Source organism: Liolophura sinensis, chromosome 12 (assembly GCF_032854445.1).
Source record: "Liolophura sinensis isolate JHLJ2023 chromosome 12, CUHK_Ljap_v2, whole genome shotgun sequence".
In the NCBI taxonomy this organism is placed as follows: Eukaryota; Metazoa; Mollusca; class Polyplacophora; order Chitonida; family Chitonidae; genus Liolophura; species Liolophura sinensis.
In genome coordinates, this window is record NC_088306.1 from 28,250,069 (window position 1) to 28,268,344 (window position 18,276).

An 18,276-nucleotide genomic window follows, 5' to 3' on the forward strand; every position below is an offset into this window, starting at 1 on the left:
TGGCATTCATCCACACACAGTCACTGAATTATGATTCCTGGCTTTCATCCACACACAGTCACTGAATTATGATTCCTGGCCTTCATCCACACACAGTCACTGAATTACAATTACTGGCATTCATCCACATGCAGTCACTGAATTAAGATTCCTGGCCTTCATCCACACACAGTCACTAAATTAAGATTCCTGGCCTTCATCCACATACAGTATAATTCCTGGCCTTCATCCACACACACTCACTGAATTAAGATTCCTGGCATTCATCCACACACAGTCACTGAATTACGATTCCTGGCCTTCATCCACACGCAGTCACTGAATTAAGATTCCTGGCATTCATCCACACACAGGCACTGAATTACGATTCCTGGCCTTCATCCACACGCAGTCACTGAATTAAGATTCCTGGCATTCATCCACATGAAGTCCATGAATTAAGATTCCTGGCCTTCATCCACACACAGTCACTGAATTAAGATTCCTGGCCTTCATCCACATGCAGTCACTGAATTAGGATTCCTGGCATTCATCCACACACAGTCACTGAATTAAGATTGCTGGCCTTCATCCACACATAGTCAATGAATTACGATTCCTGGCCCTCATCCACACACCTTCACTGAATCACGATTCCTGGCCATCATCCACACGCAGTCACTGAATTATGATTCCTGGCCTTCATCCACATACAGTCGCTGAATTACGATTCCTGCGATTCATCCACACACAGACACTGAATTAAGATTCCTGGCCTTCATCCACACACAGTCACTGAATTAAGATTCCTGGCATTCATCCACATGCAGTCACTGAATTATGATTCCTGGCATTCATCCACACACAGTCACTGAATTAAGATTCCTGGCCTTCATCCACACACAGTCACTGAATTAAGATTCCTGGCCTTCATCCACACACAGTCACTGAATTAAGATTCCTGGCTTTCATCCACACGCAGACACTGAATTAAGATTCCTGGCATTCATCCACACGCAGTCACTGAATTACGATTCCTTGCATTCATCCACACACAGTCACTGAATTACGATTCCTGGCCTTCATCCACACCCAGTCACTGAATTAAGATTGCTGACATTCATCCACATGCAGTCACTGAATTAAGATTGCTGGCCTTCATCCACACACAGTCACTGAATTAAGATTCCTGGCATTCATCCACATGCAGGCACTGAATTACGATTCCTGGCCTTCATCCACACACAGTCACTGAATTAAGATTCCTGGCCTTCATCCACACACAGTCACTGAATTAAGATTCCTGGCTTTCATCCACACGCAGACACTGAATTAAGATTCCTGGCATTCATCCACACACAGTCAATGAATTACGATTCCTGGCATTCATCCACATGCAGACACTGAATTAAGATTCCTGGCTTTCATCTACACACAGTCACTGAATTATGATTCCTGGCCTTCATCCACACACAGTCACTGAATTATGATTCCTGGCATTCATCCACACACAGTCACTGAATTATGATTCCTGGCATTCATCTACACACAGTCACTGAATTAAGATTCCTGGCATTCATCCACATGCAGTCACTGAATTAAGATTCCTGGCCTTCATCCACATGCAGACACTGAATTATGATTCCTGGCATTCATCCACACACAGTCACTGAATTAAGATTCCTGGCATTCATCCACACACAGTCAATGAATTAAGATTCCTGGCATTCATCCACACACAGTCACTGAATTAAGATTCCTGGCATTCATCCACATGCAGTCACTGAATTATTATTCCTGGCATTCATCCACACACAGTCCCTGAATTATGATTCCTGGCCTTCATCAACACACAGTCACTGAATTAAGATTCCTGGCATTCATCCACATGCAGTCACTGAACTAAGATTCCTGGCCTTCATCCACACGCAGGCACTGAATTAAGATTCCTGGCTTTCATCTACACACAGTCACTGAATTAAGATTCCTGGCCTTCATCCACATGCAGACACTCAATTAAGATTCCTGGCTTTCATCTACACAGACACTGAATTAAGATTCCTGGCCTTCATCCACACGCAGGCACTGAATTAAGATTCCTGGCCTTCATCCACACACAGTCACTGAATTAAGATTCCTGGCATTCATCCACACACAGTCACTGAATTAAGATTCCTGGGATTCATCCACATGCAGTCACTGAATTACGATTCCTGGCCTTCATCCACACACACTCACTGAATCACGATTCCTGGCATTCATCCACACACACTCACTGAATTAAGATTCCTGGCCTTCATCCACATGCAGTCACTGAATTAAGATTCCTGGCATTCATCCAAAATGTCACGCGCCACTTTGTAAAACTGGGCCCAGATAACTAGGGTTTATTTGTTAATTTTGTAAATGAATGGAGATTATCTAAGTCAAATGTCTTACATGTGTTATTCATTTGTACCGCTGTAGTTTAAAATTCTGAAAATTGTACAAGCTGTTGTACATTTATTGTGGTGCACGTCTGAATTAAGCTGCACTAACTTCAGTTTCTGTAGAAGAATGTACGAGGTATTTTTTCACAGGAGAACAATTCTTGTGTGATCTCTTGTTGAACAAGGAGAAAACAAACATTGGCTGGAAGATTCTGGGAAGCACTGTCAATCCCTGGACAGTCAGCTTCTTTGCTGTGTCAATTAGAACTGTTTGTACCCGCTCTGGAGCATGAAGGTCAGGCATGCTCCGTTTGCCTGTGCTTGCAACAGTTGGGGCCAAAGATGCATTATGCGGGCAAGGAGAGCCCAAAACAGCACGCAAACTGCACAAACTCATATTACAGGCCTGCAATAGGTTTTTAATTCAACAAGCTACGACCAAATATCATCACCCAGTGAAATGGGTGTGAACAGACCAGCCGATGCACAATCAGCACAATCTGTTATAAATGTATAAATCTGATTGTATTTTAATAACATCATAGTCATACAAGAGCTTTTCATTTTAACAAATGATGGCAGCTGTCTGGTTTTGTGGATGGAGGTATAACCAGAGCACCCTGGAGTAAAACAGTGACCTTTACTCATCAGCATTTTTTGAGATTATGTCTGCCATGTGTTGGACAAAGCTCATAGCAATACTGAAATACATTTTATCTCATTCATACGATCAAATCAAAATACACCAATGGCATTGACAGGCTTTTACAGTTTAATATCAAACTACTCTACACACACCTACATCATGTCTACCGTGTTCTTAAGCATCTTTTCAACCCCTCAACATCATGTGACATTTTCTTAAGACACCCAATGTAGCCGTTTTTGAGCTGCGAGATTTCACAGAGAGACGCAACCTGAATTAGCAGGACATCCGAAAGCTTTGCCCCGGAGGGACTTCACTGGTACCAGCTCGTCCTACAGTGATTTGCCTCTAAATTCCTGTGCCGTAGGCTGCAAATGCCAACTAATTCTAGATGACACAATACATGCTAAGAAACCTCCCAAGCATGCTGGGAAATCTTGCTGGAATGTTCTTGTAACAATTGGAGTTAAACCTCTGATTACTCAGCTTTATCTTCCACTCCAAGCTTACAGATTTTGGAGTTGAGCTTTCTGAAGGAAACAGGCAGCTTGACAGACAATAAGGACAAAAAAACCTTTCATACTTCAAAATAAAGTTTTTTTTTCTAAATATACAGTATCACTAAAAGGTATACTAGTGGAGATTCTTTGAAAAAAAAATATTTTTTGATTTTTTATATTTTGACAACAAAAAAAAAAGGTTGAAAGAGAGAAATATAAGTAAATTTATACATCACACCATATATTTGTGCAAAATTATTGTGTAAACAAATACAAGCGTGCATCAACACGTATATAATACATAATAATAAGTAAGTTTTCATTCAGCTCTCTGTTACATAATCTGTTTAGATCTACATGAAATTTTGTTTAATTATTGTTTATGAAAATTGTGTAAAATTTTTTTCACTTATGAAATGGTGGCCATGGTTGGTGGGAACCCACCAGAGTCCAGGAAAGGTGAACAAATGACCTATGTGGTAAGTTTATTACAAGCAAAGTTCAAAGAATATAAGATTAATTAGCCCTTTAATAAGCCGATGATAAATTATCATCACAAACAGTGAAAGCAAGAATTTACAAATTCCCCATCAGGGGCTGGGATAGAACCCACACCTTGTCTGCTATAAAAACAGTTTCATTTATAAAGCTTTTACACATAATTTACAACTACAAGTTGCTCTCCTGACTGCATTAAATTACAGTTGTGGTCCATTTCACACAAATGCACACTAGCTATATGACGTCAAAGAAAATTGTGGACTGGATCCTTTCTGACCAATTTAACTTTATCAGTATATTTCAAGAAAGGCAAAAACACACCTGTACAGTATGACACTCAATAAAACACCATGTTACTGCCTGAGAATGTCATAAAAATGTCATACTTTCACAAATTTACAACCAGATCTGGCTAAGTAAATATCTCCTATCTGGTGGTGCCCATTAGCCACGTTCACAAACACACACCCTTCATTTTTACCAGGAGATTGTACATGAATCATTTAGAGAGACAACTGTAAATCAGCACTACTGATTCTCTGCATGTGTGCACACGCTATATTTTAAAGAGTTCAGAGCTTCAGGCCTACTGATTCTCAGCATGTGTGCATACGCTACATTTTAAAGAGTTCAGAGCTTCAGGCCTACTGATTTTCTGCATGTGTGTACACGCTACATTTTAAAGAGTTCAGAGCTTCAGGCCTACCGATTCTCTGCATGTGTGCATACGCTACATTTTAAAGAGTTCAGAGCTTCAGGCCTACTGATTCTCAGCATGTGTGCACACGCTACATTTTAAAGAGTTCAGAGCTTCACGTCTACCGATTCTCTGCATGTGTGCATACGCTACATTTTAAAGAGTTCAGAGCTTCAGGTCAACTGATTCTCAGCATGTGTGCACACGCTACATTTTAAAGAGTTCAGAGCTTCAGGCCTACTGATTCTCTGCATGTGTGCACCCGCTACATTTTAAAGAGTTCAGAGCTTCAGGCCTACCGATTCTCTGCATGTGTGCACCCGCTACATTTTAAAGAGTTCAGAGCTTCAGGTCAACTGATTCTCAGCATGTGTGCACATGCTACATTTTAAAGAGTTCAGAGCTTCAGGCCTACTGATTCTCTGCATGTGTGCACCCGCTACATTTTAAAGAGCTCAGAGCTCAGAGCTTCAGGCCTATACATGTACAGGTCCATAGATCCAAGGTGGTCCCCGAAAATGTTTGGGCTCCTAAACTTTTGGGCATCCAAACTAATAAAGCTGTATTTAAACTGAACAAAAATATGATGTTTTAATTTTCATACTACACTCTAAGAAAGCATGTAGGTTTGCCCACACGTACAGGTAAGCCTGTTTAGGCTTATGTACAGGTAAGCCTAAACGTACAGGTAAGCCCGCACGTGCAGGTAAGCCCGCACGTGCAGGTAAGCCCACACGCACAGGTGAGCCCACACGTAGAGGTGAGCCCACACGTACAGGTGAGCCCACACGCAGAGGTGAGCCCACACGCAGAGGTGAGCCCGCACGTACAGGTGAGCCCGCACGCACAGGTGAGCCCGCACGCACAGGTGAGCCCACACGCACAGGTGAGCCCACACGGAGAGGTGAGCCCACACGTAGAGGTGAGCCCACACGTACAGGTGAGCCCACACGCACAGGTGAGCCCACACGTACAGGTAAGCCCACACGCACAGGTGAGCCCCACACGTACAGGTAAGCCCACACGCATAGGTAAGCCCGCACGTACAGGTAAGCCCGAACGCACAGGCGAGCACACACACACAGGTGAGCACACACACACAGGTGAGCCCACATGTACAGGTGAGCCCACACGTACAGGTAAGCCTACATGTACCGGTAAGCCCACACGGACAGGTGAGCCCACACGTACAGGTGAGCCTACACCCACAGGTGAGCCTACACCCACAGCTGAGCCCACACGCACATGTAAGCCCACATGTACAGGTATGCCTGCATGTACAGGTATGCCTGAATGTACAGGTCCACCTACACGAGCAGGTAAGCCTACATGTACAGGTATGCCTGCATGTACAGGTACGCCCACGTCTACAGGTAGAAATATCAGTGTCTTAACCTCACCTTCAATTTATTTCTTATAAAACAGGCTTTACCACAGATTCTTGACAAAGAAAATTATATTTACTAATGAAATTAAATTTTCTGTATTGGCCAAGACCACGTAGCTCAAATTATTGCCTTTTCTTGTCCATCAGATATGTTGGCAATAATTTCTCACTTTAAAAATAATAATTGCTGGGAATTTAAACAACTTAGGAAACAAACAAACACAGCATATACCTTGTCTTAAAGCATGTGTACATGTTAAGTTTTGGCACTTAATAAACCTGTCATCTTGATGTCTTTTTCTCTCAATCTAAGTCGTACATAGTGCTGTATAGCAATACCCAATCAGCAATTTACCTGCTTGTCATGTTTATTAGGATGATTGTAGACCTAAGGAATTTAATAATGCGTATACACATATGTACATGTAGCATGTTGACCAACAATTTAGAGTTCGTGCGTGTCTGAAGGGTTGAATGCTTTAATCAGATAACAAAAACAACCATAGTTTTATATTCTTAGACATTTTAATTCCCTTACAAACCACGAATATTATATCATCAGTACGTTGAAGAAAAAATTTAAATCATGCCCCAGAGGAAAACAGATCTGAACTATAGACTGAGTGGTAATTAGACTGTGTATGAAGCAACTTGATGCAATACATAGTTTGTCTTCCCTCCACCCTATTTGAAGTAAAATGGGAAAACCTTTGACCTTTGGCACATGTGTTAAAGCATGCAGCAGCTTGTCTGGGCTGAACTATTTTCAGATTTGGGGTTGTCCTGCGTTTAGTCATCCTCATGTATGATCTAATTAAAATGCAAAGCTCATTCTGTAGTAATTAACATGCAGGTGCACATGGTAATAATCTTGTACACATTTCATCATTGTTTTTTTTTTTGGCCAGAACATATTAACACATTAACCTGTTGAAACTTTCAGAATTAAAAACTTTAAAAAGATTTATGGACATGTACAGTATCTATTGCTTCTGTTCTTGGAAAATAAATATATCTACTGATTCGTTTTTTTTTTTTTTTTTAAAAACTTGCATTAAAAAAACAACAACAAATAACTTAAGGCCATAGACTATAGGTTTTGGTACTGAAACTCCCACTTTCCGTAGAACACCATCCTACCTTCCAAGCAAACCTTGATGATCAAAACACCCATGGCTATCTATATAAAGATCAATGGAACTTTTTCCAACTGTGGCAAAATGTGTAAATAAGCTGTCAAACAAAAAATTTCTGGTGAATTTGTACAGTATATTTAATTCTTGTGAACTCCTACATCTACATCTATATGATAAAGGTTTTGTGATTTTATTTTACTTTTTACGAGCATTTAGTCCCTGTATTCAAATATTTACTTACAATGTACATGCACATGTGGCTTTGTATTATGTGCACTCTCAGGCAAATGTTAGCTGCATGCATGCTGACACAATACAGCCAAAATGAAAGTGCAGATAATGAGCCATTTTTAATGTTTTTAATTCCATTTTTAATTTCCAGTCAGCACATTAAAATTGCCACCCAGTATAAAAGAATAACAATTTTATGAGACAAGCTTTTTACTAAGATGATGACAGTTTTCATTTCCTTTCTAAAATTAAAACACCAAAGGTGTTTAGTCACTTTCAGCCTGTCGTGCCTACGTGTTTAAAACAAGTTTTACACATAATGATTTATGTCATTAATTACTGCCGCTATATAGCAGGCCAAACTTCATTAAATCATGGTTTTTTTGCTTGTTTGCTCATTGCAAGTTAATGAGTGCATTCAACATTACTTTAGTTGTAATACAAGAAGTCTCCTTGTCTTACAGGCCAGTCCCGGTGCTAATATATAATGCTGCCTCACTGGAATGCCATTCAGAAGACACCAGATTTGACGCCTATCTGATCGCCACTTCACTTTATCCCCTTTACTCCGGGTCTGAGGCTAGCACAAAGCCAAGCCTCATGTAGTTGATTGTATATAACATGGCAACACTTAGTAAAAACATATGCTGCCATGGAAACCGTCCACTTTATTACGCTACTTGCTTTGCGCAAAATGTCCCAGGTCAGGCATGTCTAACTATTGCAAACGCTACCATGACTACAATGCAAGAAATTGATACTGCATTTCGCCAATATTATATACACTGCATTACGAGAATATGACATCTACACCATTCCAAAACCATATTATGACACTGCAGTGCAAAAATGTAAAAAAAAAAAAAAAAAAAAAAAATTGCAAAAACAGGACACTAAAAATAATATGACACCTGATTGAAGAATATGGCATTAACCTTGGGAAAATATGGCACTCCCTTGGGAAAATATGGCACTACATTGGTGAAAAATGACATCTGTACATTTGCAACAAGAGCTTTTATAGAAACGTATAAAATGCTAAATGTATGGGCCTAGGAAAAAATGCTTGGGTCTGCATGAAGACTTTTTTAAATCACTGGAGATATATCTCTCATGACGGATTTGAACATAAATGCATGTAAGATAGGCCTATCCTATGTAGATCTTGCCTCATCTATATGCGTGTAATTTAGTAAGCTGCTGACTATTCCAGTGAAGCCATTTAACTCTTATCTTGTCCAAACTTTAACTTGCGTTTTCACCATCGAGCGTCATTATCACTGGAGGTGGATAAGAAAAAAAGGTAACCGGTAGTTCAGGTATGCGAGTGAAACACCAGTAATTCGAGCTGTCATGTCGAACAAGGCATTGTGTGTAACTTTGCAAACCACAGCTGCAAAGGGAGACGAGGAGGAAAAGATTTACGGCCAGTTTTGACAGTGAAGAGTTCCAGACATTCCGATATTTACCTCGCACAGCCTCAGAGGCACTGAACAAGCTGTCTGTACTAAACAGGTATACAGTCTTATCATACAAAACATCTTAGCCCAAAGGCGTGTCAAACGAGTTGTCACGGTAACAGTAAACGTCCGCCAGCAAGCAAACGACAGTAACAGCCTTAGACCTTCTTCAGGAATAAACCCGCTAACAAAAGGTGCTGGGGTCAAGTTGTTTTCCACAAGGTGCCCCCAGACATGACGGATACTTTAACTATCAAGTGATTGCGGAGAAGGTGATATACACACCTAGATTTTTTTTATATCCTTCAGTAAGGCTCAACAGGGTGCATTTCTACCGCAGTGTTAATTTCTGTTTCTGGGCTACTTTTTTTTTTTTCAAGTTTTTTAGAAGCAACCTTTTTTGTGATGTAAAGTTTGCTGATACTCGTGTCACATAAAAAGAATTTCCTGCATCCCACCCCAAATGTCTTACTGTTAACATTATAATATGCAGCGGTACTGTATGTGAAATGTCCATATACATTTACATATACTAGATTCTATACCTCAAATTAAGAAATAAACATACTGATACCAATGCTACAGAATATGATTTAAGATAACTTCATTTATATACTTGTTCGTTTAACGTGATATTCAAAGAAGTTGTCACTTATACAATTGCAGGCAGTTTTTATGGTGGGGGGTGGCGAGAAAAACAGAAAAACAAACCATATCAGTGTAAGATAATATAGTTACCATGCAATGCCCCGCAAAGAGTGACTGCAGGGGAATCTACAAATTCTCTGTCGAAGGCTGGAGTTGAACCAGTACCTCGTGTGTCCTAGTAAATTTACTGACTGAGGGTGCTAGTGTCTTAACCCACATGGCCAGGGCCCACTCCCAATATTCTAAGTGATAATGACTTAACAGGCTGAAGCGATAGCTTTACTTTGATTTCTGTACTGCCCTGCACGTAAATAACTGTTTGCAATATATACACGTGATGTGTGCTGATTTACAATCCATGAAAATACAGGCTGATTTGCATGCCTCTGAGATCATAACATCAGGTGTATCATAATGCAGATCTGACACGCCTAACTATCACACTTAGCGCAATATAATTCATGACTTCAACATCTCAGATGGGTTACGCATATCATAAGTTAGACAAAAGCTTAAATGAATGTATTATTTACACAAATAACATACATGCATGGAGCCTATACAATATACATAAAGTCAAAGAAAGTTTCCATTATACGCTGCTGGTCTGTTTTATAGGTGGGGGGAATCTGGACTAGTGCCTGGAAAAAAACACCAATCTTAGGCAAGTGACTGATGAACTTTCTCACCTGTCATGCATGGATTTTCATAACCTTTATTTCCGGTGTACTCTTTCACTACATGTCGGCACATCCACTCTGTGGAATAACCAGTCTATTCCTTATTTGTGGTAACAGTTTTTGAAACTGAATAATACTAAAGATTTGAGATCAAAAAGATTGATTAACTGTAATGCAACCAGAAGAGGTAGTTATTTATTTATCCAATTGTTGTTTAACGATATACTGAAGACTTTTTCACCTATGCTGCAGTACAACGGCGCCGTGCCAGCTTATTGGTATAGGAAACCCGAGTTCCTGGAATAAACCACTGACCTTTGGCAAGTTATAGTTATCTTTTATACCTACAGACATGAATTAAATTATTAGCATATTGATAGAAGACAACTAAACAGCTGCATGAGTGTTGTCGAACAAGAACTGTAAGAACGAGGGGATCCACAAATATCCCGTCCAACGCCAGATTTGAACTCACACCTCATGTGCATCCCAGCCATTCAAAGACAAGCGTCGTAACCACACGGCCATTCCTCACTCCACCCAACAGCCAAAGTTTATTAAAGTGCGAAAACAAACTCTTATTTCTGTTACAATGTGTGATGTATCATTCTTTTCTCTGATCTCAAATCAATATTATTAATGATTCATGGAAACCTCACAAATTCTGCAAATGACTAAAACCTAAAGAACAGCTAGATGCTCGAGACCTCGATCAAAATTAATCCTTCACTGTTCCAAAACTGAAGTGTTCAGGTTTTCATAGGATGCATATTCCAGGAGGTTATGACCTACATAGTTACGTCAGACCGAACACGTCTAAACTCTCACTGGTGTGCATGTAGCGGGTATATACATGTACATCTATATCTGACCGGCTAAATTTGGATAGCAAAACAGAAACGAAGCAAAATGTGCAGAGAGGACCTGTTACCCAGGCCTACTATACACTTGTTGATACACGTGCATGTGTACAAGTAATTATAGCTCTTGAGGGTTTGTATTGTTGTAATGTGTTTGCATATTAAATGTGATGACGTGCAACACAGGGTTTTGAGGGCATGTAATTCCAGACCACTCACATGTTACATATGTTGCAATTAACATCACTACAATATTATTTTTTTTTAAACTTAATTCTACTCGACTAAGGCATGGTGCTAGCAGCAATTTAAGGTGCTTGCGACTATTTAAACATTTACATATTCAGCAGTTAGAATAACACCATAACAGAGGTGAACTGATAGGAGGCAAGGTTTCACCTTGAATATTTGCCAACCATCACACTGTCCGCTTTGATTTTACCTGGCACTAATAATATAAGAGATATATCTGTCCTAGGTTTAACTCTCTATGCTTTAGTCTTTTACATGAAGTGAACTGGTTAAGCAGAGAAAAACAGGGTCGTGTGAACAAAACAAAGTTTGTGTATTGCTAGTATATGTATGACATTGCCAACTGAACTCACTTTTGCCATGCCACGGAATTTAATTTACTCACGTTGTGACAACACAGTGGACCTAGAGTCCTGTCGGAGAGTTGAAGTACACAGGTAACATTACATCTAGAAATCAGGAAGGCTCATGTGAAATACATGTTGACCTACGGTACATGTATTACATTTACAAAAAAAAAAAAAAAAAAAACAAAATAAAAAAACACTCATTATAATTAGAAAGAAAACAACTTAACACAATTTACGGATTTTAATACCCACCTTAAATTCTTTGCTATACTTTCTCCAGTGATGCCGTACATGGTGTTTTCGTGTACCGTCAACGTCGTCTCACGGTCTAACCACAGCGGATTTTTCCGCCCGGCGAAGTGGTCCGTTTGCCGGGGACCGTCCGACGCCGAGTCACCGTGCTCCTCGCTGGTGGCTTCCCGAAGGTAATACCCCACGAAACCACCCAACACAAAGATCACGCAAAACACAAGAAATATCCAAAACATCGTGCACAGATTTGGACATCGTTTCGACTTTTTCTCCGGGGTGGGTTGGATATAGTAAGTTCCGCTGCTACTGTCTGAATTCTCTGTTAAACTCAGTGGTTTCAAGTTGTGAAAGCCCACACGATGTCGTCGTGCGGAAGCCATGTTGTCAACTGTCCTACTACACTCCACGCGGGCCCGCGACTCGGCCTGCTATGGGCCTATATAGGGCAAGCTATAGTAATTCACCGCTTTCCCCTGACTGTCTGTCTGCGACCCGCGGAACGTCTCTTTGTCTGCATGGGGTCGAACCTTGATTAACCAACACACAAAAAAGCTTCATGGGCGCTAAAAGGGGTCGACCACCAGTCCGCCCCACCCAACCTGTTTTCTCAGTAAAGCCCTCGGCGGCGGCAACTTCAGTGTCAGATCAATTTCAACTTAATTTCAATGATTTAAGTGTTGCATGCATTTGTGGCTACCACCCGTATGACTAGAACACCAGAACGGCTTAAACAATATGGGCAGACCTATTTGCGTATGGTGCGATATATTGCTATTTTATAGGCCCAACTATAAGACTTTATTTATTTGATCAGTTTTAACGCCATACTATAAATATTATATAATTAAGCTTCAAATTAACAACGACGGAACTCTGACAACTGATAAACATGCATATGTGTAGACTAACAACGTCCTTTCATTCTTCATAGACAAGGCCTGCAATAAATCAGACCGTCAGTAAAATTTAATGCTTTTTTTTATACATACATATCTCCAAACTTTCCTCCCAAATATATTTGTGTTTTAACTACACGTATACATGTGAATGCGTGTAGGAACCTATATAGTCTTACACTGTTTGGCCTGCTTTTGATACAATGACAACATTGAAATGCAATGTGCCGAATGAGCGCATGCATATAGAGTAGCCAGCCAGTACAATCCGTGTACATATGTAAATCTACGGTATTTGTACATGTTAATATCAACCATTTCACATATTTCATGCATTAAAAAGAAACAAGAAAATAAAAAGGGAAGGATGGCATGCATTGTGTGATTTTCATATTTGATCTCCAAGGACTCGAACCAGAGTGCGTCCACAACCTTTCGCCAGGTAGGCCTAGACATCGACTCATGACCATATGGCATTTTTGTGTCGTAAATAGCTGTAGGCCCTATCATATATACTGGGGTTAAGGAAATTTCGGATTTTTAAAGTTTTTTTATTTTTTTATTTTTTACATTTTTTACATTTTTGAGTATTTCTTGCTGTTCTGTATTCCCTATGATGTCATTAAAAAAAAACAATCTCCTTTTCAGACGGAAGAGAGCAATTTTCTGGTACAATTGTACACCGTACAGTGCATAGTGAAACACTTGTGATTGTATCCACATACAGGTATGTAAAACTTCTTTGAGAATCCTTCATGGACTTTGGACTTGAACCTGCATGTACAACGCGAATAAAAGATTGTTCTCAGCTATATGGTTAACTGTGTACTCCTGATGCAGGAAATATACACGCCTGGTATGGCTGTAAGAGGGTTATACGGACAGGTTACGTAACGCCTGGTCATTCAGGGTGAAATTAAACACAGGTTCTCCATTGTCGACAAGAAATGTCTTTTTCACAGCTGTGGCATACTTCAGTGACGCCGTGGTGGTGGTGTAGATGTAAATTTCCTTAAAAAAACCCAAACAAACAAACAAACAACAACAACATAACAAAACACCCCCCCCCCCCCAAAAAAACATAGACTTACACAAAAACAGCCATGACTTGATTAACATGTATAATGTGTAAGCAAATGTACACATATCAGTTGTCAGACATACAAGCTATAGACGAAATCAACACTTGTCTTGCAAACAAATTAAACAGCGTAGATGTGTGATAAACCAGTGTATGTACATACAAGTAGGTCTACAGTACACGGTGTTTGAGGGTGTTAATATGTCCTAGACAGGAAATTAAACGTCATTATCTTTTAAATACAGATCAAACTCCTTTGTTTGTGTTATATACATTATAACACTGGTTACCGTACATAGGTGAAGAAACATACTGTATGCAGACTACATCTATAGGCCTCTGCGTGCAACTGCAGCGCAAAGTCCCAAAGCGGTTGCTATATGTGAGTTCAAGTCCAGCTCGTGCTGACTTCCTTTCCGACACTATAACTGGTAAGGTCTACAGGAAACTTTCGGATGATCGTAAGTTTAACCCCGACTCTGCCCGATTTCTTCGCATCATAATGTTGCCCGCTGTCATACAAGTGAAATATTCTTTTAACAGCCGATTACGGCGTATAACAATCAATAAATAAAGTAGAGAATAAATAAGACTCTATCATCGTGATGTAAGGAAACAAATACATAAACCTAAGAGTGGAATGATAAAACCATGTCTATTACACAGCTGTCAGTTTAACGCGATATTAACGCCACAACGTAATCCGTCTGTATAGGATGGTGTTAAGGTGGTGGTCCCTAACTTCTATAAAAGCCCATGCGGGGCATGTATCAACTGATCAAAGAACAAGGGGGAGTCTATGAATTGAGCTGGTTGGTGTGTGTGTCGGGGGAGGAGGGGGGAGGGGGGTCTGGGTAGGTGGAAATGCGGTGTGATACAGATGGGATTAATCTGGCGAGCAGTGTTTAAAGTGCGATGTCACGTAGCTGTAATCCGTTCACGATAATCCCAAACCATGCGCCACTAGGGGGTTTATTCACGTATCACACAGAAGTCTGATGGAAGATTGGTTGTTTTCTGGAGCGAAGTACATGCACGTGTAGAACAAGCTTAACAATTCGTCCTCTTCCGAACCCGACAAGATATGATCATGGTCATGGCCTTGTAATCATTGCTACTACCAAAAAACCATACGCCCACTTATCCAAAGATTACCTATAAAACATTCATATTTCAAAAGCATATTATTGCCCCCAAAATGCAGTTGAATTCTACTTCTTAGTGCTAATCTTCAATGGTATTTTTTCGACACCAAGAACTCATTGCCTCAGGTGACGTCATACTGATTCGAAAGCAAGTGGCGTGCTGGACATTGGGCGTTTAAATAAGTGTTTTTTTTTTTACAATTGCTGCGCCGCGAATATTCTACACTGTATTTTAGAATTTCCTATAATTGCTAACGCTTAAGCCATACTGCCTTGGCTACAAGAGATAAAATAACATGTCATTTATGGAAGTTATACTACAACTTGAAAACTACTCCAAATGTGGCCATGTGAAGAGCATGGTTTGGACTGAAGTCGATCACATTGTATATAGGCACGTGTAACTAGTGTCGCTCTCCGTCACAGCATGCCGCTTGCTTTTGAATAATTACCATGATTTCCCGTAGCTTCCAATATACAGAACATACATGTACATGTGTATATATAGAAATATTGTATGTACGGTAACCCGTATTCGGCATTTTATTTTTTCATTTAATGGCTATACTGCACTTTTTGAGTTTTTAACAAGTGTTTTACAACCACCACGCTATCGTTCAACAGTTGACCAAGACGAAAAATGTGTTGTGCGCAGTCTCAGCCATGATTTTAAAAACAAAGCCAATAACTCTTTAAGCATGTCGGATCGTCGCATTGGAATGTGTCGATACACTGATATAAATTAATAACAGCTTAGATCTCAGTATTTGACGACTGGATGTAATGTTTCCATCGTATTTTCCATTGGTTGCACATTCTTTTTTCCCTATGAGGTTGTCTTTATTTAATATTTAGGGATATCATGTATTGCACGAATTGTGATTAGTGTATAGAAACAAAGAAAACAATCACCGGTACCAGTAATTACCGGTGTTGTGGTAATCGTCAGTAATATACAAGGGACGCAACTCGAGCGTGTGTAAGCACAGTGTTTGCATTCAGAGTGACTTCCCATTGACGGGACAAGACAATTCGATAAGTTTCAAGTGGCCTTATTTGATATCCTTTTATCACCGCTGTCGTGATTTTGATGTAAGGCTATTTTTCATTCGTTTTTATAGTGCCTTTGTATTCTTGCGGATCTGTATGGTAAGGCATTATTTAAAATTTATTTTTATTTAAGCATTTACTCGAACAGTTAGAATAATACCCTGAATTGTGGAGACAAATGTACAACAGGCCCAAGGTCATCACGTTCGTAATGTGAGGGTTATGAGAAATACAGATAGGCCTGAAGTTACCCTCAAAGCAACCCTAAACTACCGGTCATGCGTATAGAGCAGTTAAACGACGCCGGATTATCTCGTGAAAACACCTCAACGTGTCACGCCGTGCTCTTTCACAAATTCGCAGAAGTTGTGTTATAATGGCCGTTTACCAAGATTTCAAATGTTTGGAAACACCATCTGGCAGGACAAAACCATCGTTCGCATCTCGGCATGTACAGAATGCTACTGACTATACCTGACGTGGCACAACAACATGGGGATCTTTACATAACGCCATGCTTACTATGTGACACCACAACAAGGGAATCTTTACATAACGTCATGTGACACCATGTGGCACCACAACATGAGGATCTTTACATAACGTCATGCTAACCATGTGACACCAACGCACGGGGATCATTACATAACGTCATGTGACACCATAACATGGGGATCTTTACATAACGTCATGCTTACCATGTGACACCAAACCACGGGGATCATTACATAACGTCATGTGACACCACAACATGGGGATCTTTACATAACGTCATGCTTACCATGTGACACCAAAGCACGGGGATCATTACATAACGTCATATGACACCATGTAACACCATAACATGGCGATCTTTACATAACGTCATGGTTACCATGTGACACCATAACATGGCGATCTTTACATAACGTCATGCTTACCATGTAACACCATAACATGGCGATCTTTACATAACGTCATGCTTACCATGTAACACCATAACATGGCGATCTTTACATAACGTCAAGCTTACCATGTTACACCATACGTACAAAACATATAAAGTTTGACGCATAGGTCTAATACAACTGCCCCGGTGCACCAATTGACCCAGGGGCCTCTCACCAATGAAAGTTTGTGCTGGTTTCCTCTTCCGTCATATATAGGCAACTTCCAGCAACTTGCGAACGTTCATGGGGTTTCCCCGAGCTCTGCCTGGTTTCCTCCCATCATAATGCTGTCTGCAGTCGAACAAGGGAAATATTTAGCCTAAACCACTAATCAAATGAAAAAATAAATTATAACAGAACCACAGATATTTTCGCATGTCTACAAAACGTCATGTTTACTCTCCGACGACACCAGAACCTTTAATATATATATTTTTTCATAGAACACCATGTTTATATGGCGTGACAATGCTAAAATCGTCCACACCTGTACAGAGAGCAATGTTTACTGAGCAATATATTCAAAATCGAATGCATATTATTTAACACAGCGTGGTTTTTACATGTGACAGTACCGTAGTAGACTTCATCTGCTGCATCTTTGTCTTATGCTTACAGCCATGTGATAACACCAGCACCATAGTAACACTAGCACCTGTACAAAACGCACTTTTTTTACTAGTCCTACCACACAAAGCTATTTTCTCGTGCATCTTTGTACAAACTGACGTTTTCAGTATAAATATAAATTTACAGAATGCCATGTAATGAGGCAGTGCTGACTTCGTATTGATTAAAACCACTTCTGTCTTTCGTATTTGTGAACATTACACGCTTTCTATATAACAACACCGACTGTCACGTCCAACAAAAATAGAGGTACACTAGAAAAATGAATCTATTAAATTTAAAAAAGTGTGCTGCCTGATTGACAGTAGAATGCATTCTATTGTTATAACATAATACTCTGTAATATTCAGCATAATATCCTGTTAGTATACTCCTAACAAAAATACACCTCTTGTACAACCATACAAAAACGTGAACAATAATGCCAACATTTTTTTTTCTTTTTAATATAAAATTATCCATATTTTATGAGTACTCTCTTAATTTAAACGCAGATGTTAAACTGTCAACATATATCTATAGTATGTTAAATACTGT

The 18,276-nt window shown here is 39.9% G+C and overlaps 1 protein-coding gene across 1 annotated transcript in view; it reads right to left on the reverse strand.

Annotated features, from left to right (window-relative positions):
• Nucleotides 1-12,388, reverse strand: part of LOC135479857 (N-acetylated-alpha-linked acidic dipeptidase 2-like) — a 36,559-nt gene extending 24,171 nt beyond the window's left edge. The window contains exon 1 of the mRNA XM_064759762.1: nucleotides 12,009-12,388. Coding sequence (XP_064615832.1) covers nucleotides 12,009-12,388 — 380 coding nt within the window. The remainder of the gene's footprint in view (nucleotides 1-12,008) is intronic.
• Between the last annotated feature and the right edge of the window lie 5,888 nt (nucleotides 12,389-18,276).